General features: G+C 40.0%; 1 protein-coding gene and 1 long non-coding RNA gene across 4 annotated transcripts in view; one reads left to right on the forward strand and one right to left on the reverse strand.

Annotated features, from left to right (window-relative positions):
- Positions 1-15,483, reverse strand: part of LOC128366381 (phosphatidylinositol-3-phosphatase SAC1-B) — a 33,019-nt gene extending 17,536 nt beyond the window's left edge. For 2 of the 3 annotated variants that reach the window (XM_053327072.1, XM_053327074.1), the window contains exons 1-5: positions 15,432-15,483; positions 14,853-14,950; positions 6,867-7,213; positions 5,145-5,294; positions 4,789-4,848 (exon numbers count right to left, since the gene is read on the reverse strand). In XM_053327072.1, the coding sequence (XP_053183047.1) occupies positions 4,789-4,848; positions 5,145-5,294; positions 6,867-7,213; positions 14,853-14,950; positions 15,432-15,460 (684 nt within the window). In that variant the 5' untranslated portion in view covers positions 15,461-15,483. The remainder of the gene's footprint in view (positions 1-4,788; positions 4,849-5,144; positions 5,295-6,866; positions 7,214-14,852; positions 14,951-15,431) is intronic. The other variant, XM_053327073.1, reaches the window with a different exon arrangement.
- Positions 15,484-23,013: 7,530 nt separating this feature from the next.
- On the forward strand, positions 23,014-23,890 carry LOC128366436 (uncharacterized). The gene is made up of 3 exons (XR_008321855.1): positions 23,014-23,146; positions 23,519-23,611; positions 23,741-23,890. It is a non-coding gene; the product is annotated as an uncharacterized LOC128366436 (long non-coding RNA).
- Positions 23,891-25,740: the final 1,850 nt, after the last annotated feature.

The raw sequence follows: 25,740 nt of genomic DNA on the forward strand, positions 1-25,740 counted from the left end.
TGAAGAGAAGACTTGACCAATCCATCCTCTTTTTAATTTATCATGCTCCTGCTTAGTCAAATGAGTCTCCTGGATGAAGGCTATATCTGTTTTAATATTTTTTAAATATGTTAACACCCTCTTCCTTTTAACAGGTCCGTTAAGACCATTGACATTAAAACTGACAAATTTCACCACCTTATTCATGTAAAAAGCTTAAATAATTGACAGTGACTTGCCTTGTACCATAGAAATAGTCAACTTGAAGAAAATGCCTCTCTGGAAACCAAAAAAAAAAAAAAAAAAAAAACACCTCCCCGTTCCCCCAAGCACCGACCCCTTGAACACTCGGCGCCATCCAAAAATACCAATCGTGACCTCCGTTGAATGCTCCCTAAAACTATCACACCCAACTACTTATTGGTCCCGGAGCTCTCATGTATTTAAATTTTTAATCACTCGGTATATAAACAACATCAGATGTAAACATTGCAACACCCACTCTAATCAGAAGTAAATGAAAATTCAAGTGCAACCCCACAACAATAGGATAAGTTCGGTTTTGGTCCATAATGTCCGAAAATAACGTGTTAAAAAAAACAACAACAAAAAAAACAATAATAATAATAAAAAATAAATAAAAAAATAAAAAGGGAGAAGAAAAAAAAAAAAAGATATGGCGGGGATATCGTTGCACTTACATAAGAGTCACTGGATAGTTCGTGGACATGTAGAATTCGCTCACCCTCAGAGTTAGAGGAGTTATGCTGCTGCACCTGCAGTCACCTGCAAGACGCAGGCTTAATCACCTCCCTGGAAGACTCGGAGGAATGATGCCACTGCTTCTGGTGATTTGAAGAACTTTTTCTCTCCATTCGGCAGGGTGACTCTCAGGGTCGCTGGGTGGAGGAGGCTGAATTGGAGCTTCTTTGCGAGCAGCTCCTTCTTAACATGATTATATTCCTTTCTTCGCTTCACCAGGTTTGCACTCAGATCTGGGAAAAACATTACAGCATCTCCCTTGAAAGAAATCGGCCCACCTTTTTCTCTGGATGTCTTGGCGGCCATTCGGAGGATTTTATCCCGGTCCTGGTACTTGAGTAGGCGGATGAGAATGGGTCTGGGTCGCGTATCTCCTGGCGTGCGGGATGTCGGGGACCGATGCGCTCTTTCAATTATCAGCGGCTCAGGAAAGTGCTGTTGTCCCAGCACTGAGGGGATCCAATCAGTAAAGAACCGCACCGGGTCTGTCCCCTCTCCGCCCTCTTGTAGGTTAACGATGCGGACATTATTGCGTCGGCTTTGATTCTCTAGCTGGTCTATCTTGTCCACGAGAAAGTCCTTCTCCTTCATCAGACGGAGGACATGGGAGTCTAACTCAGTTAGCTTATCTTCAGCTGTGCTAATTCACTCTTCTGCCTCCGTAATGCGTGAGCACATCCCGTCTACCACAGTTTTCAGCCCCGAAATAGAGTGGTGAATTTCGGCAGTTTTAGCATCGAGCTTCTGTGAGAGTGCTTCATTACCGCGTTTTATTTCTTGTAGTATGGCGTGGCTTCCTTCCACTTCAAGTTGCTCTTCCGCGGCCATGTTGTGCTCGGTGCTCGATTCACGTGTTGCGGCTTGAGGAGAAAAGTGGTCAATAATTGAGATCTCTTGATCCGATGTTTCAAGCAGAAACTGTCCAGAAACTCACAAGTTCAATGGATGCAAGAATTGTGAAGGTGATATCACAGAAGGGGTCCTATGTTAACATGTAACTTGGCCTGTTAAGATGTTTTTTTTATTGAAATAGATTTTGATTTCAGTAATTATGACCTCCTAATGCTGCAAATTCAACAAATGACCATTTTCAGTTCTTTACAACCTATAAAATGTTTTGAAACTGTGTTGTGCATAATAATTTGGAACAGTGCATTTTGAGTTTTTTATTTTTGAAAAAAATACTGTTATCATTGGGACGTTTGTTCAATAAAATTCGAATTATACTATAACGGTTGATGACTTGAAAATTATACTGACTGTCATTCTCATTGACTATTTAGGAAAATCTGAGAAAAATATCATTTGCATAATAATTTGGAACGCGGTGTAGTAGGTCCAGGACGACACCCAACCAATCACTGTGGAAAGTTAGCATGATTATCTAACGGCCTGGTTTTGAAAAAGATCACAAAAATGTTCCACACAGCTCCTCCAATTTTAAAGTCGGAAACCATGTGGGGGTTGGTCAGTTGTGCCACTTTGTTTGAAGCAGACTGACTCTATTAAGGCCAACAGATAAGATACGATAAGATAAGCTAAGCTAAATTTTAATGTCCCGTCAGGGCAATTTGTTTTGGGCATAAAGTGTGCCAGTACATACTTAAATTATACATTAAACACATATAAATATTAGTGGTGGGCATAGATTTTTTTTTTTAATCTAGATTAATCTCACTGTAATCTTGGAAATAATCTAGATTAATCTAGGTTAAAATGGCTCATTTGAATTCTGCAGAAGGCATTCAGAGTATGTGTGCTACCCAAATAATGACTAAAAGTAAGTCTTTGAGAACGTGTTTCTCAAACCAGGTGGCGCATTAGACCAGGGGCTCAATCTCCTGTCTCCAAAATGCATCACAAACTGCTTGAGAAAGCTGTTCTACTATAATTGGTGATGAAAATAAATCATGTTCAATAAGATGTACTTGTGTTTACTAACTGTTTATTCAGTTAAACATGAATTTTAAACTGTAGGCCTGCATAAGAGGTCGTGATGAACTGTTTACAGTCAGTAGCTTTGTGTCAATCAGTCCAAGCTCTATTTCTCCAGACCAGCTTGTTCACATTTTCTGGTGACAAACTAGATCTCCGCGCTACCACTACATCCGCGCTAAAATATTGTAACGAACTGGGCATGTTACTGTTTTGTGTTTTAGAAATTTGAGAGTTTAAGCCAGATTCTGTTCTGTTCAGTTAAAGTACTTTAAAGTTTTTTCTGAGTGTCTGTGAACGCATCTTGAGAGTGAGCCTTGCAGCTAGCGTGTAGGTGTGTTTGTTGTTAGCCTCTCAGAAGAAGACGGCAGCAGTGAGCACATGTGTGGCTAGTGAGCTACTGATGTTAGGTTTTTGTTGTTTTGGCGTTGGCTATGGCCCACAGTAGGCTGTGTAACAGTCAAGAATAAAAAGCTAAACCGGCTAACGTCTCGGCGTGTGGTTATTGAGGGACGTTACAATATCAAGGTGAAAGTCATCATAGCTTGCCTAGTATAGACCCAGCTCCCAACACAACTTTGAGAACAGATTAACGGCGATATTTTTTTTATCGCCCGATAAGAGTCTCACGTTAACGCCGATAACGGCCCACCACTAATACATATATATATTAAAGCTGCAAGCAGCATTGGGCAGGACCTCGCCCCCTTGCGCACATCGGGCCGTGGTGAAGCGGAAAGGTTTCCGTTAGGGACACACTAAGACCAGATGAAATGAATCAGGATAACTGGACAGCACAAATGAGCCAGCTGCACACACACACACACACACACACACACACACACACACACACACAGTCGTTGCCATGGTAGTTAACGACTGGACAGCATGAGGAAAGAGCATGCACAGACAGTATGGAGATACAAAACATAGCCAGACCAAATTACACACATCTATAGATGAAACTTGTGGCTACATTTTGACGTTTGAATGGAGTCTGTAGATGAAAGTATGCAGGAATAATGTATATATTTTGAAATGCCTGAAAAATCGTCAACAATCATACATTTAAAAGGCAAAATGTGCACTTCCTGTTGGATTTAGGTCAGGGGTGTCAGCGCGTGACTTGTAGGTCTTGACAAAGACAAATAATTGAGTTTTGCTTTGATCTTTCTACGACATTCCTATCAGGTGTAGAGGCCGTTTTAGTGTTTCTAGGTGGCGCTAGAGAGCACATTTTGGCACTTTTGGGGTTAATTTTTCCATTTTATCAAATTAATGGCCAGGCCTCATGTGCTTGGTGAATTTGGTCTGTCCAGGAGCATGTTTAGGCGGTCAAATTTAGGGTCAAAGTGGCATTAGACTCTCCTCCCATTCATTGTCTGTGGGAGCGTTTTGGCGCGGGTTTTTGGGCACTTGACCTTTGAGGGCTTCTAAAATCCAAACCGGACGAGTAATGACAAAGTTGTTCAGAACTTTTGTGCAGCAGGGTGTGCTAAGTCAGCTATTTAAGTTTGAAGCTGCCAAGATGAACGCCCTTGGACGTTTGTAGGAGGCCAAGAATCATGGAAAATCCCACATGTAACAGCAAATTGTGCACTTCCTGTTGGATTTAGGTCAGGGGTGTCAGTGTGTGATTTGTAGGTCTTGATAAGACGAAAAATTGAGTTTTGGTTTGATCTCTCTACGACATTCCTATCAGGCGTAGTGGCCGTTTTAGTGTTTCTAGGTGGCGCTAGAGAGTTCGACGTTGTTTGTTTTTCCATTTTATCGAATTTTTCGCCAGACCTGATGTGCGTTCCAAATTTGGTGAGTTTTGGAGCATGTTTAGGTGGTCAAATTAAGGCTCAAAGAGGCGGTAGAATAATAATAAACGACACAAAAACAATAGGGTCCTTGCCTCCAGGCAAGGGCAGGACTCCTCTGGAGTCCTCGCCCTCTTGCCTTTCGGCTCGGTCCCTAATAAACAAACAAGGACCACGATATAAGTGTCAGATCAACTGAAACTGCTTCTACTACTACTTTGGTCAAGAATCTGTTCTATGGAGAATGCAGCGGAGATCAAAGACAGCTCAGCATATTCGATAGTGACAAGTCAAAACAAATGCTTACCTCTGGCTGTGCAATGAATTCCCTCAACAGGTGGCCATTCCAGACAAAACGCTGATCTGCCTGGAACATGGACAGTTACCATGTTAATGCAAAGCCAAATGCAACTCACAATAAAACTAAATAAATGTTTCTAGACATATGTAATAACATTATAAGATCTGGAAATTACTAGTTGAGATTGAGGAAGTTCTAACTTCTATATTAATAACAATTGAAGTAACTATTTAATTATTTATGTGAATTAATCTGTAATTTTAAAGAGGATGTTTTGATTAGGCATTTCATGGTGGCCTCTGCAAACCCATCAATCCACAAAGAGACTGGACTATATGTGGTATATGAGGTGCTCTTCTTACCCTTTCTAGAAGGCTCGTCTCCTGAAATTCCGGGCTGGTGTTGGCCAAGCGCTGCAGAGTGTGGGTCAGGTCATAGTCTGCTGCAAAGTAGAAGCCATCTGTATGAAGCACATTGTTGATCATGGACAGGAAAGTCTTGTTATCCTGCATCTGAAACGAGATAAATCCAGCACCTTGAGTGAGAAATAAAGAAAATGATGCCACTTTCAGACAGTAGACATAACATATGACATGGGTCTACTCAACGTGTGTTGGACCCACGTTGGACCTATAAATGAGACAGCTGTCACCCTGCTACTCAATGTTAGCAGAGAATGTAGTTTGCTGTGTAGTTCACATTGATTCTGTGCTTTTTGACCAGGAGTCAGTGGATGATCTGAGGAAGGTCAAGAAGGACATCTAAACATCTGATGACAGAGGCCATCTTTTCGAATAGAGACATGAGTTACCATCTCCCATTACATACAACCACCTGAACCACATGATGACACAGTCCTGATAAAGACTGTGAGATGCAGTTCAAAGTTCCAGAAATGCTAACAAGTGGACTTCTGTGTGGAAATAATTTTGTAAATAAACAACAATAACAATTGTCCATAAGAAGTTGATCCACAGTGATAACCAGTAGGCAGTGAGTCACTATGTATCAGGTAGAAAGTGCTGCAACAGAAAGTCTGTCATGTTGTAAGTATTATGCAACAATCTCGTTATATCCTGGATTGATTTCAAACATGACAGGTGTCTTGCTATGGGCACGAGTAAGTGCAGTGTTTGACCTTGTTTGGATAAGAAATGTGAAAGATATAGATAAATATATAGATTGGTAAAAAAAAAGCACCCATTTGCTGTTGCTGCTCTAGCTGCTGGCCCCTCCCCCTCTCACACAGCACACTGAGCACAGCACAGGATCAGAGTTAGAGAGACTATAAGGCAGCACAGGACCAGAGTTATAGAGACTATAAAGCGGCACAGGACCAGAGAGAGGTTCAGACTGGAGATTGGATCTCATTTGAGGGTGTCAAGGAGCCGCTATCAATATGTAGGACAGTTGGAATGTCTGACTTTGTAGTAAAAACACGCAAAAACAAATTTTGCAGGGGAATTGCACTAGTTATACAATAAATTCACAAGTGAATAAAATCATTGATGTACATGCAACTGCATTGCAAATGTTAAGCCTTCTCTAGTATTAAATCTTGATTTAAGAAAAACAAAATTGTTCAGTCTGATAATAATGGTCTGGTAATGCATTTGACAAAAATATTTTTTATATTGTTGATACTGCTTTCAACTAATGGTAGTGCCCAACCTTACTATGTTTTAACCTTGAAATATTTAACATGATCCAACTTCAATAAAACAGCTTTATTAAGTTTGTGGATGAAGAGCTGCGTTTGGTGTCCAACACTGTCTGTCTGAGGATATGAAACACTCAGCTGACAACTAACTGAGCTGTGTAGTCTTCATTGGTAGCAATTTAATTAATAGGTTAGGAGCCAAGTAATTTATAGGCAAAACTGTCCTGAAATAGCGGAGCACAGTTTTTTAGCTTTGGGTATACATGTCAGTGCAACACCTGTGCATAAGGTGTTCAGAAGCAGAGTTGTTGGACGGAGTTGAACGAGGGTGCCATCTTGAGGGGGCACTGAAAGCCAGGAGATGATCAGGTACAGACTTTGCCGGTCAACCAGTAGCCATAGCAGTAATAGACAGACAGTCTACCTGGTTGTCTGTCAGGTGTAGTATTGTCTTCTTATAGGAGATTATGTCAAAGTCCAGAGCCTTCCACACAGCATGGCCCAGCAGATCCCCCACCTTCTTCTTCTTTGTAATGACAACCAGGTACACACCTAATACACACAGGTGTTTGGAAATGACAAAGCACAGCAGAGCACGAGCATAGCCATACATAGCTATAATCCAATAGCTGATGGTTGCCATAGTTTCCTGGCCTGGCTTACACATAAACATCCCGCATTTCATACTGAACTTACCTGCCACCAAATGTATGGTCCCCATCAGTCCACATATTGGTCTGGTCTCAGCAGTTGCAGGGATGTCCCTCCTCACTAAGGATCATAGTAGGAACATAATATTACTTGTTAGTGACAGTGTGTTCAAAAGAAAAACAGCTGGAGAATAATCTAAACTACAGTTGCAGCTAAATGCACTACTTTCAGTACTGGTGACTATAAATTATTTTATTGAGTGCTTGTCTTTTTTCACACCTGAAAAACTTTGATAAAAAGTTCTCAGAGACTAAAGTGATGCCTTAAAACCATTTTAATATAAGCTAAAAATCATATGAAACAGATAAAAGCAAGCAAAGTCCTCATAACTACTCTGGCATTTTTACTTACTAAAGACAAACAAAATCAGAACTGTGACAATTCCAGTGTGAGGAGGCTCCGTACTTATAAAAACAATATTACACAGCACTCTTTCCCTATCCCAGATTTTGAGAGCATAGAAGAATGTGTCTGTATGTGCAATGTATATATGCATGTATGCATGTATTTATACATGTATGTATGTATGTATGTATGTATGTATTTACAGTGCCTTGCAAAAGTATTCATACCCCTTCAATTTTCTACATTTTGTCATGTTACAACCACAAACTTATTTTTTACAAATAAAAATCTGAAAAATGTGGCGTGCATATATATTCAGCCCCCTTTACTCTGATACCCCTAAATAAAATCCAGTACAACCAACTGCCTTCAGAAGTCACCTAATTAGTAGATAGAGTTCACTTGTGTGTACTTCACTCTCAGTATAAATACAGCTGTTCTGTGAAGGCCTAAGAGGTTTGTTAGAGAACATTAGTGAACAAACAGCATCAAAAAGGAACACACCAGACAGTTCAGGGATAAAGTTGTGGAGAAGTTTAAAGCAGGGTTAGGTTATAAAACCATTTCCCAAGCTTTGAACATCTCACGGGGCCCTGTTGAATCCATCATCTGAAAATGGAAAGCGTATGGCAAAAGTGCAAACCTACCAAGACATGGCTGTCCTCCTACACTGACACGCTAGGCAAGGAGAGAAGCAGCCAAGAGGTAATTCTGAAGGAGCTGCAGAGATCCCCAGCTCAGGTGGGAGAATCTGTCCACAGGACAACTATTAGTCATGCACTCCACAAATCTGGCTTTTATGGAAGAGTGGCAAGAAGAAAGCCATTGTTGAAATAAAGCAATGAGAAGTCCCATTTGCAGTCCCCACGCTGGACAGTTTCCAGCTAATATGGACAGACAGGACTGTGGAAAGAAAGGCTGGCAGTGTTTATTAATGATAGATGGTGTAACTCTGGGCACCTCACCATTGAAGAGCAACTCTGGTGTAAAGACATTGAGCTGCTAGCAGTTAGTATGAGGCCACACTATCTGCCAAGGGTATACACTCATATTATTGTCATAGCTGAGTATATTCCCCCCTCTGCTAACGCTGATGTAGCCTGTGATGTGTGTCTGCAGACACAGCACCCACAGTCCCTGCTCCTTATCTCTGGGGACTTTAATCATGCTTCTCCTTCCTCCACACTGTCCACATTCACCCAGTAGGTGACATGCCACCCCAGAGACAATAAAACACTGGACTTATTCTATGCTAACAATTCATCACCCCCCCTGGGAAGATCAGACTAAAACCTGGTTCACCTCCTGCCTATGCAAAACCCTCTAGTACTCTGCTTTGATACAACAGTGTGGGATGAACTCTGTGATCCTCATGTAGAGGACATCGACAGCCTCACAGGCTGTATCACAGACTACATCAACTTCTGTGTGGAAAACACTGTACCCACCAAGACCGTGCAGTATTTTTCTAACAACAAGCCGTGGATTAACCCTGACATAAAGGCTCTCCTCAAGGAGAAGAAGAGTGTCTTTAGGTCAGGAAACAAGGAGGAGCTGAAGGCTGTGCAGAGGGGAGGGGAAACATTGCTACAGGAGGAAGATGGGGGATGAGCTGCAGCAGAGCAACATCAGCAGAGTTTGGAGAGGCCTCAAAACCATGTCTGGCCACAAGGAACCCAACTCCCAAGCTGGGGGGGACCAGATGATCTGAACTCATTCTCAACACTCCAGGTGAGGAACCAGCTGCGGAGGATAAAGATCTTTAACCTTCAGCCTGAAACTGGGGAGAGTGCAACGGCTGTGGAAAACATCCTGCGTGGTATCAGCATAAGTTACCATGGTGATTTACCCCGGTAAGAAGTGAACCAGCTTCGTATGACGGAAAACCCAGGGTTAACCCTGAAGTTACCTCGATAAGAGAAAATCCAGCTTCGTAGTACAGGCCTCTAGTGGGCCCATCAATGGACACAGTACAGTTTGTCTACCAGCGTGGCAGTGGGGTGGATGATGCCGACATCTTCCTCCTACACAGAGCACTTTCTCACCTGGAGTGTAATGAAACTATACGCAGTGTTATTTTCATTATAGCGGTCAAATAGGTTTTGCGGCTCCAGGTGGGTTTTATTTGGTGGGAATCACACCCAAATGGCTCTTTTAATGCTGAAGTTTGCCGACCCCTGCACTAGTTTCTCTACTCTCATGGGTGCGGTTTGTGTGAGCTGTACACAGCACAGGCAGCAGGACAGACAGTGAACCAGGTGAAAGAACTGGAGCTGACTACAACTACACTGGTTACATTACTGTAAGTGCAATAAAAGCTTTACAAGTAAAAAAACAATGAGAGTAATTTAATCCATGCAAAAGATGGACAGACAATGAGGGGGCTTTTAAATCATGTTACGATGGTAGAGGCTCAGTGGTCGATGACTGTCAGCCCTAGTGGCCCTCCGGGGATGTGCTCTAAACAGAGGGGAAGGAGAGGCATTTTAGGAGTTCCTTGTTTAGTAGTTTTGTTGTGGTTTGTGCTGTAATGACAGGAATGTCTAAAGGAATGTTTAAATGTATTATTTGGTGTCTTATGTTTAAAAAAGGGTTAGGGTTACTTTTTTTAAATGTAATTATAGTACTAGAAATAATTAAGATTTCTGGAAAATGTATGAAATGTCACTCTGTGTGTGCCAGCTTTTCCTGAGGCCCATCTTGCCTGTTGTTATGCATCGTGAAAAGAATCGAAATGCGATAAAACATATGTTTATCAAAACGGCTGTTTCCTCGTATTCTAATCTCAAAATGCACCTTTTTCACTACTTGAGTTTGCAGGTCTCTCTATGATTACTTGCTAACTTAACCTTCATGGACATTAATTGACTGTCCTGTCCAACCACACCTGTGTCTGCATTCCAACTGCATCAGTGCCTGCACATTTTCTGGAAGAGGTATCAAATGTGTGTGTATGTGTATGTGTGTGTGTGTGTGTGTGTGTGTGTGCGTGTGTGCTTTTTTGTTCTTTGCCAAAAGTAAAATTTTCAGTGCAGGACTTTTACTTGAAACAGAGTATTTCTACAGTGTCACACCTGGGACACAGATCCTGTGTGAGGAGCGCATGTGCGTCACAGAACCTCTTGTGCCCCTGTTAATGGGTTAGAGCCACACAGCGCGGTAGCAGTGATCAGTCATCTAGAGATTAGAGAGAGACTACATACATATATAAAGGTGTGGTAACCTTAAGATTAAATGTTGAAAGGTTCTTTTGTCCTCTCATTGCTTTGTTAAAATTCAGATTTACTCTTGTTAAAACATGTAATCTTCTCTTTCCTCATTCACAGACAGTCATGGAATGGCTGCTTCGGTGAAGCTCGCAATCATAAGAAAAATCCCAAAGATTGATTCTTCCAGATGGGATCCCAGAGTCTGTCAGTGAACTCACACAGCAAATAAAGAGACAGTGCGGAATAGAGGGGGACTTCAGGATTCAATTCATGGGTGCTGAGTTTGGGAATGAATTCACCAACTTGCTGTCAATATCAGATGTCCAGGACAAAAAGGTACCATCAAGGTAATCTTTAATTCAGTTGCACTTGCCCAGCCTGGTGGCTCCCACCCACTCCCTACTCAGCTACTGCCCCCTCCTGCTCATCCCTTTCATCTGGTTGCTCATTTGATACAGACATATTGTCTTCTCCTGAGTCAAACTCTTCAAGATCTTCTACATGGCCCATGGTGATGTGATACAGAGCTACAGCTAGACAGGGCTAATGCTGCTTTCAAAGAAACCGGAACTTTGTTGAATCTTGAGGTGAAACTAAAATCTGCTATTCGCAATGTATTTTGCATTTGCACGTCTTGAATGGACTGAACTGCCATATCATGTGCAACAGTGACATCAAAATAGGCAAACTGAATTTTGTGTACCATTGTTTTTTTATTGTAATTGTAGGTGAGTGCAGAATTCCAGAGAATCACAACAATGCATTTGCAATCAAAGTTCTTCTCCGAGCTGGATGCTCACTCTGCAAACCTTATCAGGGTGTATCAGGGTGGAGTTCAAGGGAGAAAGATCAAGAGCGTCATGGTACCCATAACCCAGGTATGAATAACCATGTTAAAGAAAAACTGTTCAATCTGTACTGCTTTCATATTTTTCAATTTCACTGAAAACCTGACCATTGTGGATATGGCTAATGTTCTGGAGATAAGGGACATATACTCAAATCAATTCCTGTACACTTCTATAGATTTAACTGAAAGTGAGTAAATATACTCAAGACAAGTTATGTGCTTGCTTCAGCTTGAAATTGTACACATTATACAGAAATAATCTATCCTATATGAAGATATAAAAAAGATTTATGTCTAAAATATGTAAATAAAACAAGACTATCCCAAAAGGGTTCACATACTTTCAAGAACCACTGTATACACTACTACTCTAGTCTCTAAATGATTTTAATGTTGTGACTTCCTGTGAATCTAGTTACAAGTTGTATCAGCTCTGTGAAACCAACTGTGCTGGTTGGTTTAAATGGTGTTCTTAATGTTGTTGTTGTGGGTTTTTTGCATATTCTCTCTGATCTGCATACTTAGACAGACAGCATTGACATTAGACAAGAATGCATCATCAAAGGTCTTTGTGTCTACTTCAACGAAGATCCAGAGAAGCTGGTGAGGGAATATATGGCATATTAATTTACCTTTATGTTGACAAGGTTATGACCACAGTTGGAATGGATAGGGTTTTCTCTGGGTTCCCATCAGCTTTAAAATACAGATAAGGCCTTTAAATCCTCTTTGAAATGTACCTACTTGCCTACTGCATTGCATTTGTAAACAAACCAGGCATGTACTTACAAATTGATGTCTGCACAGAAGAACAATTTAAGTTTGTCTGGAAACTTGTACATGCCCTAATTGTCTTACATCTGTGAAATATAATATCCAATGCGTTGCCCACTGGGGACCTGGATTGTATCAGATAACTGACACGATTTATCTGCAAAGATATGAGGCCGATAAACATCTCACAGGGGTCTGAGTTTAAAGATTTTGTCCACGAGCTAGAGCCAAGGTATGCTGTTCCTTGCCGTGCAACCATCAGTGACAGAGTTGTGAAACTTTATAATACAATAAAAGACAACATCAGAAAAATGATAAGCGGAGAAAACATTGCCCTGACCACAGATGGATGGACCTTAATAGCCACCGAGGCATATGTGATAGTCACCGCACATTTTATAAACGAGGACTGGGAACTGAAGGATATCATTCTTAAAACAGCCGAAGCTCAGAAAACCCACACTGCTGAAAACATTGCAGAGTGCATCACCAACATACTCAGAGAGCACAACATGAGTCGCCAGTCAGTGCTCTCCATCACTACAGATGTTAACGCTGTCGAGAGGCACCTGCAGGTAGCCAATGTCCCATGCATGGCCCACACTATTAACTTAGCTGTGAGGAAAGGGCTGACAGTGCGAGCTATCGAAAGTCCTATCAGCAGACTCAAGGCCACAGCACTGCATTTCGAAAAAAGTCAACTACTGACAGCTACCTCCTGGAAAACAGAAGCTGCTCGGAGTGAAACCTGCAAAGCTGATCAATGACTGCGCTACCCGGTGGAACAGCACTTATGATATGGTGTGTCGGGCAGCCGAGCAACAAGCTGCGGTGGCAGCGGTCATTATGGAGAAAAAACTTGGTCATCTTGAGTTGAGCACCAACGAGTGGACCCTTATGGAGCAGGTGAGTCACAGAAATTAAAATAACCCAGTGATTTTGACTTACATGCCTAAACTTAATAAACCAATAACTATTAATAGGGACGCGAGAAAGTTTCAGTGTGATAGAGGTGCGGAGTGTTAGGCCCATATAGTCATCAAGTATTCTTATTTATGTTTTTTTCTGTAGGTGAGAGCAGTGCTAAAGCCTTTCAAAGTGGCCACTGAGGCGTTATCAACTGATCGATTGCCAACCGCATCAGCCGTGATGACATGAAACATGAAAACAAAGATCTCTGCTGACCTCGAGAAGCGCTACAGTCATATCAAAGATGCCTTCGTGCTGCTCAATACTGCTAGCTACCTTGACCCGCGTTTCCATCGGGTGATTCATTCATTCATTCGTACGTGATAAAGTACACAAAGAGATGAGTTTGATTGCAGAGGATGAAGAGCATGTGGAGGATGAAGAGGGAGCAGGCACAGCTACGGAGACACAGCGCTCAGAGAAAACCGCTCTCAGTGCTATGGGGTCCCTTTTGGGGGATGTTTATCGCCAAAATGCTGGCCCAGGTGGTACTTTGGACATTGGAACTGTGCTACTGCAAGAAATGCAGATGTACAAGACTGACACCCCAATACCCACCGACAGCAACCCATTGTCGTGGTGAAAGATGTCAAGAGTCAAGTACCCCCACTTCGCCCAGCTGGCATGGCTTGAGCATTCCAGGGACCTCAGTTAGAGCAGGGTTTCAGTTAGAAAGGGTTTTTTCCATGGCTGGGATGATAGTTGCCAACAAAGAACATGTGAACAGATAAGCTGTGTAAATTATGCAGTCTTTGCTTAATTCATTGTTAGAAGCTGGGAGGAAAAATGAGATGACTGTGTTGCTCAAAATGCTCATTAAAATTCACAATTTAACTTTATTCATTTTGTGCATGAGCTTAATTATTATTTACTTAGTAAGAAAAATATCACCTGACTTTTGGTATAAAATGTTTATTGGTTACATCGGAACGCCCTCTACTGGCAAAAACGTATGACAAGCACATGCCCTAAACTGTATAGGTAACCTACATAGTAATACATAATAATAATAGGCTAAATTTTAACATTAAAAAATGGAATATTATTCGAATTTTTAAAAAAATATAAGGAATGAAATTCGAATGGGATTGAAGAGGAAGGTTGACAGCCCTAGTGCACATGTGCAAATGATCGGTGGAATCAAGCCATTAGATTGAAGTTGAAAGATACTAACTGAAATAGCCAAATCAGAGGAAGAACAATTAAGATGGTTTACACCAGAAAGCATATCAGGTTGAGAATGTGCCCTTTGGAGTGTGTAGGAAAGTCAATATATTGCTGTAGTCCAAAGCTATCAAGGCATGATATCAAGTCCCTTGTAAAAGCATTGATGATGTCATCTAAGTGAATATTAAAATCATCAAGCAATAGCATATTTGGGTAAACAGAACATAAGATTGTTGAAAAGGAAGATAATTAATTTAAGGAAGAATAATGGGGCTTGAATGGTCGATAAATAGTGGCTAAGATAGTTGGAGTTCAGCCCTTAATTTGTAGAGCATCCTGTTCAACTACATGTGTACTGGAGCTCAGTCACCTAACCTGTGCTTACCTGAGACGGTCATCTCAGCTGACACCCTGTCAATAGTCAGGACATCCACAGAACCATCATCACAAGCCTCTATGTAAAACTTCTCTGGTGTGGTGCGCCTGTTGAGACAAAGACAATCCAGCTGTTTGAAAACCACATTCCACTAATAACACAGCAACAGGAAGTAGATTGATAGAAACCAAATCCATTTAATGGGACCATGAGCCAGAGATAGCTGGAAGCACAACACAAATGTGACAGGAAATACATATTAGCTAATTCAGCTAATTTCACACTGCTGAAGCAGCTCCTGAGTGTTTAGTACTGCAAATACATCCAACGTCCATGAATTCAGACGTCAGAGACCCAGCTTCTATCAGAGAAACAGGATCTTGTTAAATACAGTGAGGTGAATGATTTCATGCTATCATTAAGACAACTGTGTGTGGAATCAGACGTGGCGTTAACTGCAGGAAAGTATCACGCTGACACGTTTAGCAGATCTACAGCTCGGATTGTTCGCATGAAATGAAAGCCACTTCATTCCGTAGCAAGATCAATCAAAGCGACCTGATTACTTTACTGTTTCACAAGACTTACAAGTTGAAACTATCATAGGTGCTCGCCATCTTTCCTCTCGTTTGACCTCCGTGACGTGTCAGCGTCAGTCGTCTTCTTCTTCTTTTGGTTCTTTATTTTCCTAGCGGACTACAAACCAACGTTAAAGGTGCATGCCGCCATCTACTGTGTCGGGTATGTAACAACATGACATTATTACAAAATTCCAAAAAGTGAAAAGAAAAAAGAAAAAAAACTTTTGATGACTCAGTCTTTCTCTTTCTACATTGAACGTCTTACAACGTCACATGCTCAACATTTTTCTTATTACATGTCTCACATTTGTCTGATATTGCCTTTTAAATTGTATAAAGAGAAACACTGAGTCTTGTGTGTCCTGATACATTTAACAACAGACACTCAACAGACTTTAGAATTTTGAACCTCTACCCTTTACCGCCACCAACTGGTATAGAGTGTGGATCAGCATGTCAAATCATACAAAAAAAACTAAATTGAAAACTCATATCCTCTCAATCAAATTAGGTATTCTAAGATAATGAAACCAAATGTGATCATACTTACTCCTCAAACTTGTATCTATATCTATTAAATCAAACTACTTTTTTCCTTTCTGAGCTTTTGAAAATTAAAATCTCATTTATGACCACTCTTCTACTTTTGTAACAGCCCCCTACCGTTTCTTTACAATGAGTTCCTTTTTTCATCCCCTATTCCACAGTGAATCGTCCTAATAAAAAATTCATTATTTTGCCGATGTCGCAGATGTTTCAGATGATCCCTGGGTTTACTTTGTACAATCTTTTCCTGGTTTGCGTATTGGAAACCACGACAGCCTCCTTCCAGCATTGTAGCAGTTTCTCACCCTCCCAAACTTTATTATATAATTCCAGCAAAATGTCCTTGGATGATTCACTGATATGGTTTAACACCATGGTTCAAAAACAAAACAATAACAGACCCAATTATATAATCAAAACCCAACTTAAACCATATTTTTGGTCAACATTTAAATTTATTAAGCTATTTATTACTAATACCTCTGTGACCTCTGAACTTCTGTGACTATATTACTGCATAAGCAACAGTCTCATCAGATTTTATATAGGCTACGCATTTATTTATTTACAGCTGCTGCACGTCTCCCGTTCAAACAGACCAGTTTGCCTCACAATGCTAAAAACACAACATGCCCACTCTAATATAAAACTTATCATTTATCTCAGCCTATATTATATAGTCTATTTCAATAAGAACATTGCAGGATAAGAGAAAAAAACACTGGAGGAAACTTCTTTTTGTTGATGCTGCCTATGGCACACGTAATAATAATAACGATAATAATAATAACAATATATATAATAATAATAATTATTATTATTATCATTATTATTGTTATTATTATTATTATTATTATCATCTCCTTTACAGGAGATCATGGTCACATAGACATAAAATGGGTTAATATATTCATAACAAGTCATCATTCTTCCGTGGTGCTAATAATAAAAGCAGGGGCGGTGCCAGACATTGTAGACATCCGGGGCTGACTAGGGGGGTCCGGGGGTATCCTCCCCCAGGAGAAAATTTTGAAAAACAACCCCTTAAAGCTGCAGTTGGTAACTTTGAGGTGAGAGAGGACTTAGCATCAAATTTGAAGAAGTACAACTTTCAGATCCCTCCCCAGAGAAGGCTGACGTGCGCACGACGGCACGCAACCATGGATGTGCACGCGACCTGCACGCAACTGAAGAGACCAGGTAAACAACATGGCGCATCAATCGGTAATACACAAACTACACTCCACACAGCTAGATATAAAACGTTTTACAGTAACTTTCACATGGCTATACCTTACCTAGAAACTCAGAGATATGAGCTTGTCTGAGCTGAGTAGGAAGGGGGAGGGGGCTGTGTGCGTGAGCAGTGATTGACAGCTGTCAGACACTCCATCAGACACAATCCTCTGGTTCTTTTTGTCCGGTCGTGGTGGATTCTGGTCATTTGCAGTAGGAGCAGTAGGTGGGGCTAAATGAGCCTGTTCTTTTGTTTTTTTTACAGACTACTAGTTTCATGTAATTCTGTCTTTACAGTCTTAGCAAATATGACAAAAAGTTACTTTTATAAGACTTATCAACTGCAGCTCTAAATAGTGGCTTTAGGGGACTTTTAAGAGACTTATAATGGCAAAATTTAGACTTAAAATATAATACATTCAAGTTACTGTATAATCAATTAAGGGCTTATGCCTAATTGAGGTCAATAGGCCTAGTGGGTGGCTCACTGGAATTGAAAGCACTCATAGTTCTATTTCAGGTACCTTTTTCATGCTGTTGCATTTGTTGTCCACTAGGTGGCTATGTCCAATAACTTAAATGCATTTTAGCTAATCCCTGTTCAGTTTCATTTTCTCTTCATTCACTAAATGACTATTGTTACTGCTGTTTTGTAGGGCCACATGAGGACTTTTTTTTTCTGCGACTCGACATGACGACTTTGTTATATTAAATTTGACAAGTGGAAATTAATACTAAAACCAACAGAAAAGGGCCACCAAGTGCTGATAAATCAATAAACAAATATAACAAAAAGAGGACTCCTTACAAATAAAATGGAGCTAACTGTCTCATGAATAAAGTGAATAATAAACAACAAATCAAATATTTCTAAAACAAAAACCTAACTAACTACTTTAATGTTAAATGAAAACAGAAATACAAATGATCAGCACCCCTAAACCTAGCGTCCGAAAACAAAGTGACATAAATAAGTAAGAGAGAGTCTATCCTTACCCTGGCCCAAATCTGGGTAACCAAAACACATGCTACCATACAGGATGACTACTACTACACAAATGCTGAGGTGTCTGCCAGCGTCTGGAGGGCACACCGGGCTTTTATAGCTGTCGCTCTCTGATTGGGAAGCCGCACCAATCAGCCTCATCCACCAGCCGCCAGGGATCTGCTTCACGGGTCCACTGCAAACAATGGGGTGGAACACACACACAGAGGAAGGGAAAGAAACAATGCAAATGGCCTAGGGCCGTAACAACATTAAACTCGAAATGTCGAGAATAAAGTTGAAATATCATGCCGACGTTAACCTCAGCATGTCGGCATTTAAGTCGACATGTCGTGATAAAAGTTGAAATTTCGACAATAAAGTTGGCATGTTGGCATGACTTGATCACAAAATGTCGACTTTATTCTAAACAATATAACCCCTGCACGCAGGTGTAACCATCGATATCCTTGCATCTGCTCGGTTCCAGCTATTTCAGTTTGCAAGAATGCAGCCACTTCCTCCAAATTTGTATGGTTTATCCTTCTGAAAAGACACAGTGTTCGGCACAGCCTTTTCAACGTTCTCACTAGTATGATAATATTGTGTAATCAATCGACATTGAATAGAGGGATAGAGAGGCTGTTATTTAATGAAAAGAGTAAAAGATGCAAGTTATGAAAAGTTATTCTTGCTGCATCACAGCTCTTTGCTTCATATTGAACAAATTGAGTTAAAGAACCATGATTACATACTGTCACTCAAATCACCACAACATAAAAACTGAAAATATTATTATCTCACTGTTATAATAACTAAACAATGTCTTTGAATATCTTTGAATCTTTGAAAAAGGTATTCTTGCTACATCACAGCTCCGCTGCATCTTGGACAAAATGAGTAAATGAACAATGGTGACTACAAACTCTCACTCAAATCACCTGACTATGAAAACTACAAATATTATAGCCTGCTATTGACTGCTATAGTGTTAGCATTAGCCTACGCGAGGGCAGCCAGACTAGGCTCTAAAATTAGCTTTAAATTACCACCAACCTGAAACAGCGTTTGGCAGATCACTGGATCTGTGGTTGGTAACACAACATGGCTGGATGGCGTTATCTTGAAAAACTTTCTTATGTCCATTCTGACTGATGAGCACTCAATGACTGAGAAAGATCACACAGTGACTTAGGCTACAGCAGACTGACGTTAGGCGGTGCCGCTAGGCTCCATAGAAACATTTGTATGTAACGTTTTGTTCATATACATACAGTCAAGCCCGAAATGATTCATACCCCTGGCAAATTTTGACTTAAAGTTACTTTTATTCAACCAGCAAGTTGTTTTTTGACCGGAAGTGACACAGGCGTCTCCAAGAAGATAAAAAGACGATGTACAAAAGGCATCATTGTGGTAAAAAAAATATTTCAGTCAGCTTTTATTTATATTTGAACAAAAAGTGGCATGTCCAAAAGGGGTATGAATAATTTCGGGCTTGACTGATATATATATATATATATGTATGTGTGTGTGTGTGTGTGTGTGTGTGTGTGTGTGTGTGTGCGTCCTCTTCACTATTTACACAAATGACTGTATCAGCAGCTATCCTGGGAATTATGTTTTTGAAATTCTCTGACAATACAGCAATTCTCAGTTTGCTGTACAAAGATACTGACTCCTCATCATATTTCATATGAGGTTCAGTCTTTTGTCCAGTGGTGCGACGACCATCACCTCATTATTAATGTTAAGAAAACTGAAGAGATGTTGATAGACCCTAAATCAGTAGGTGACCACTCCCCGCTTTTAATCCATGATCAAACAATCAATCAGGTCAGTTCTTACAGATATCTGGGCGTTCACTTGGATGTCTGTTTAACTGGGAAGTTCACGATGATATGTTGTGTTCTCGCCTTCAGCAAAGACTATACTTCTGCCGCAGACTCAGGATCTTTGGGGTTGACCAGAAGCTTATGTTTTTATTTTATCAGGCTGCGTTGGAAAGTCTCATCAGGTTTGGCATGTCAGCGTGGTATGACAAGCTCTCTGTTCAGGTCAAATCTAAACTTAACCGTCTGGTCCAGACAGCAAAGAAAGTGATAGGAAGGGCCGAAAACTCCTCTCTGCAGTCCATATATGACGAGTCTGTCCACTTTGTAAACGGGATGAGGTATGCATTGCTGTCATGTTGATGCTGCTATGATTTGTGTAATCCCCTTACTGTTACCTTGTACAGAAATGTGTGGGAATGTGCAATATGCCTACTTATTATATTATATTTATGTATTTATTGAGGCAATAGGTAGCATTATATCATTTATCGTTGCACAAATGTGCAATTCTGTCATTTTTATTGTATTATTGTTGTGCAAATGTGCAACTTTACTTTTACTTTATTTGTTCAGCACTTAGAGCCCAAGCCAAATTTCCCTTTGGGAACAATAAAGTATCTATCTATCCATCTATCTATCTATCCATCTATCCATCTATCTATCTATATATCTATCTATCTACCTACCTACCTAATTTGTATCCCCTGGCCGCGGGAATGCACACGTATTCAGCAAGGCAGAGTTACATTGCTACGCTTCAATTTCATCTAAGACAGACTTGGGTAAAGTTAGAAAGAGATTGGCAGATTCGAACTTCAGTGATCAATAGCTCATAAACGAAACATTGTTAAAACATAAAAAATGCCTCTGTCCTATCGTAGTAAGGTAGACTATTGACTACAAACTCATTTTCGTCAAAACGAGTCGTCCTCCAGGCTGCAGGAAATGTATTGCTCTCTATGCACTGCGGGCGGAGAGGCGAGCGCTTAGGGATCGTCTACAAAGTGCAGTACCAAAGCTAAAAATATTCAATATCTCTACTTTTATACACTGTAGTCTCACCAAATTTACTCCACATACCAACGGTCACCTGATAATCACACTACAACAGTTATTTCATAAAAAATGTTTTTGCATATTTTTGGGGAATTTTATGGTGAAAAATCGTCAATAGCGTTAATATTATACACTGTATACTCACCAAAATCATGATACACAACAAGGGTCACCTGATCATCATACTACAACATTTATTTTAGGAAAATTAGTTTTGTTATAATTTTGGGGATTTTTTTATATTCAAAAATCTTCAATATCGTCAATATTATACAGTGTAGGATGACCAAAATCATGCTACACAACAAGGGTCACCTGATAATCATACTACAACAGTCATTTCACAAAAATGTCTTTTTGTTTATTTTTGGGGAATTTTTATATTCCAAAATCATCAATATCGTTAATATTATACACTGTATACTCACCAAAATCATCATACACAACCATTGTCACCTAATCATCATACTACAACAGTCATTTCAAAAAAATGTCTTTTTGTTTATTTTTGGGGAATTTTTATATTCCAAAATCGTCAATAGCGTTAATATTATACACTGTATACTCACCAAAATCATCATACACAACCATTGTCACCTAATCATCATACTACAACAGTCATTTCAAAAAAATGTCTTTTTGTTTATTTTTGGGGAATTTTTATATTCCAAAATCGTCAATAGCGTTAATATTATACACTGTATACTCACCAAAATTATACTACACAACAAGAGTCACCTGATAATCATACTACAACAGTCATTTCACAAAAATGTGTTTTTGTTTAATTTTGTTTAATTCTTGGTATCTTCCTCAAATAGTGTCTAACCTAAGGAAATGGGGACAGACAAATCTAAATCACCTTCACTAGACAAAGTGAGTTTGTGTTTTTAACCCTTTTGGCTATAAGAAGGTGGCCCAATACGTAAAGCTACAATTGGCACTTAACCCTCATCATACCAACTGAGTTCCCCGCAGACCCCAGAGGTATACTTTTTGCGATACAGTATCTCACATGTGCTTTATTCTATCATTACAATTTTTGGTAATAATTTAGATTACAGCCTGCAACATACAGTGCAATTACTCCGCAGTGGTACAGTATGTACTAATACATGTATATGAGGGGCCGTTTAGGAAATAATTCATACTTGCTCTCACATGTTACATCATACTCTCTTACAAACACTAGTATAGTCACGCACACATACTATCATACTCTCTTACAAACACTACTATAGTTACACACACACACACTTACTATCATACTCTCTCACATACACTACTATAATCACACACACTTACTATCATACTCTCTCACATACACTACTATAGTTACACACACATACTATCATACTCTCTCACATACACTACTATAGTAACACACACTTACTATCATACTCTCTCACATACACTACTATAATCACACACACTTACTATCACACTCTCTCACATACACTACTATAGTCACACACACTTACTATCATACTCTCTCACATACACTACTATAGTTACACACACATACTATCATACTCTCTCACATACACTACTATAGTCACACACACTTACTATCATACTCTCTCACATACACTACTATAGTCACACACACTTACTATCATACTCTCTCACATACACTACTATAGTCACACACACTTACTATCATACTCTCTTTTCATACTCTCTATTATGGATGAAACAACATGATAGTGAATGTATGAGCGAATAATATGCGATGTGTGCGAGTATAGTAGTATGTGTGAGAGAGTATGATAGTAAGTGTGTGCGAGTATAGTAGTATGTGTGAGAGAGAGTTTGATTGAAAAGGAAGTCAACTTGAATTCCCAGTTTCTGATTGGCTCATCGCGGATGTACCGGATGTCCTACTTTCCAGCGGGATCTCAAGGACAATGTCCCGCCTCCTCTAAGATGATGAATTTGCATGGATGCTAACATCTGAAAATGGTCTACCTGGCTCTACCTGCCTGTTTTCAGTGAAGCACTTTCCATCTGTGATGAAACAGCTGACTCAGGACACAACGGACCGTTGTGACGTCAAGTAACGAAGTAAGTAATACAAGTGAGAGTAACGTATTAGTAACGTATTTCTAAAGTAGTGTAACAGTTGTTATTAGCTTTCCGATGCTAACGTTAGCTAACTGCTAGTAGTTGAAAATTAACAAGCTGAACATAGTAGCCAAGCTAACAACTTCACATTGATCATTTCTGTTGGATTTTATGAGCACTGCTGGCAAACAGACATTTGGGTTTTTGTGCAATTGTGAAAATATTGACCAAGACGTGTGTTGCTAGTGTAATGTAGCCAGAGTCTGGTTCATCAACTGTCTCTAAGGTAGCTAATGCTAAGTTTGTTCCTTGTTATATTATAATTGTTGCTGCTCTCTTCATAACTGATAGTTTGATTTTGGTTTTGTTAAGGGCAGCAGCAGCAGCATGTCTGTTGAGGCAGCTGCAGAGTGTCTGCCTCCTCAGAGGAGCCTGTGTGGGCTGCTCAGATGAGAAGAAACAGAGGTTTGTATCATCTGTGTTTCTATCCATTTGAAGTCAATTGTAAAATATCAACATAGTGTGAAACGCCAGTTTTTCCAGTGTCTACATCATGATTTACTTTTCAGTGTACGTGTGGTTCATCTTTTACAGAGCCTGCTTCAAGACTTGACCCTGGAAAGAGCCTTTTGGACCTGAGGCCAGGGCTGGTTTCTGATGCTCTGATGATGCAGCAGGGCCATCATGATGCTCAACTGCCATGCCATACCTACCTCTGACATCTGCAGCAACATGCACCCCACATTTACAGGAAAATGCATCATTTAGAGATCAAAGGCAACTCAGTCCTATTAAGTAGACTCCTATCATGTTTAATTAATCATTTATAATAATTTATGTTCAGAAGTTATTGTTTAGCCTATTGTTCATTAATGAGTAAACAAATATTCTTCAAAAAATGATGTGTGGATCTGCTTCATTCACTAATAACCGAATTATGAAACACCATAAGTTTTCTGCTTTGTGGTAAACAGTACATCAATTTACATTTCACTTGTGTATGGTCAGTGATTGAATTACACTCTCTAAGCAGTAGTGGACTAAGCCAGTGTTATCTACAGTGTTACAAAGGATAAGGTTGAAATGGATGAAGCACGAATATAATCTCAAATAATGTCAAGTTTATTGGTGAGCAGTATTGCACAGTCAAGTCCAGAAAACAATCATAAATACATTTTTTTTAAGGAGGTATACATCACCTTCCTCTTCTTGCTGTAACCATCTGGACAAAAACAAGGTCAATTGTATCTGTACAATCTACACTGAAGTTAAAATGAAAACAAAACTCCACTGTCATACACATTGATGTATTACAGTTCTGTTTTAACATCTCAGATGTGGTTTACTGCCCCTTCAGTTTATAACAAACATAAGACAATAGATCAAAAGCAAATCAAATTCAGAAATAATGACACCATGTAAGGTTTATGATCAGTAGTGACAAAGTAGCAGCATGCAAAGTGTAATTCAGTATGGTTTGGCTGCTTTTGTGGCCTGCTGTGCTCAAAGCCACTGATGAGGACGTGATGAGGACAGGACGGAGAGTCTGAAGAGTAGCTCCTGGTGTTATTCCTTCCATCACACAGCGTCTGCCATGGTGGAGTAACAGCAGTATTGGGCATTATGACCTGAGGAATGCAAGACAAAAAAATGTAACCTGTGTATAACATATTTCAGAGCTTTAATCTAAACAAACCCAACATGATAGACAATTCTCACATTTTAACATTTCAGAATTGCTAAACTGTAAATTACAACAAACAGTTATAGAAAACACAAGTAGTTGTCAGACCAAAATGTCTGTCACAGTATTTCATCACCAGTCCAATAGCCTGTTTATTATTTTTAGGACAAAAATATCTTACTTTACATTTAGTCAAAAGTTTCTGAAATAGCAAGGACTGGTCCAGTGAAGCATGGTTAGCATTATCATCATCATCATCATCATATTTGTACTGCCCTGACAGTATTACAACTAACATTACACAAGCAGGCCATACATATTTTTATACTCACTTCTCTCCCTTTGTGCTATAAAATATGCGGACAGACATAAAATGTGATAACACACAGCACTAGTCGTAGGCATTCCTATTCCTTCCTCTGTTACTATTTTACGATGCTTATTGCTTACGTTAACCACATGGCTACCAGCTCAGCAGAGTTTCTTGGCAACTGAGCGTGGTCTCTTCATGGGGTTTTCCTCCGCCATGTCGCTTTCGCGAAGTCGCAGCCGGTCCTCAGTGGTTTGATGGTGGGAGTGGCATTACGTCCCGGTTATATAGGGGGAGTGGGTTAACGGTTCCGGTGGAGGAGAGGAGGAGGTGGCTCACATGCACTAACATGAACACGCTGCCGGACCGGCTTCCAAAACAGAGGCTCCAGAACAACACACACAGAGGGTGTGAGACATAACTCTCTACTCCCGATGTAAATACACCATTAGTGGTTTACATAGCAAAAATAAAATTCCTGAAAGCTAATAAAGCTGTATTTCGCATAGAGCCCCTTTAAATAACATTCTAACTGGTTCCAATGTGATAACCACAATGTCGGAAATTTCGAACCGTAATCAACAGCCCTCACGTAGCGCG

The sequence above is a fragment of the Scomber japonicus genome, chromosome 10 (genome assembly GCF_027409825.1).
Source record: "Scomber japonicus isolate fScoJap1 chromosome 10, fScoJap1.pri, whole genome shotgun sequence".
Taxonomy (NCBI): Eukaryota; Metazoa; Chordata; class Actinopteri; order Scombriformes; family Scombridae; genus Scomber; species Scomber japonicus.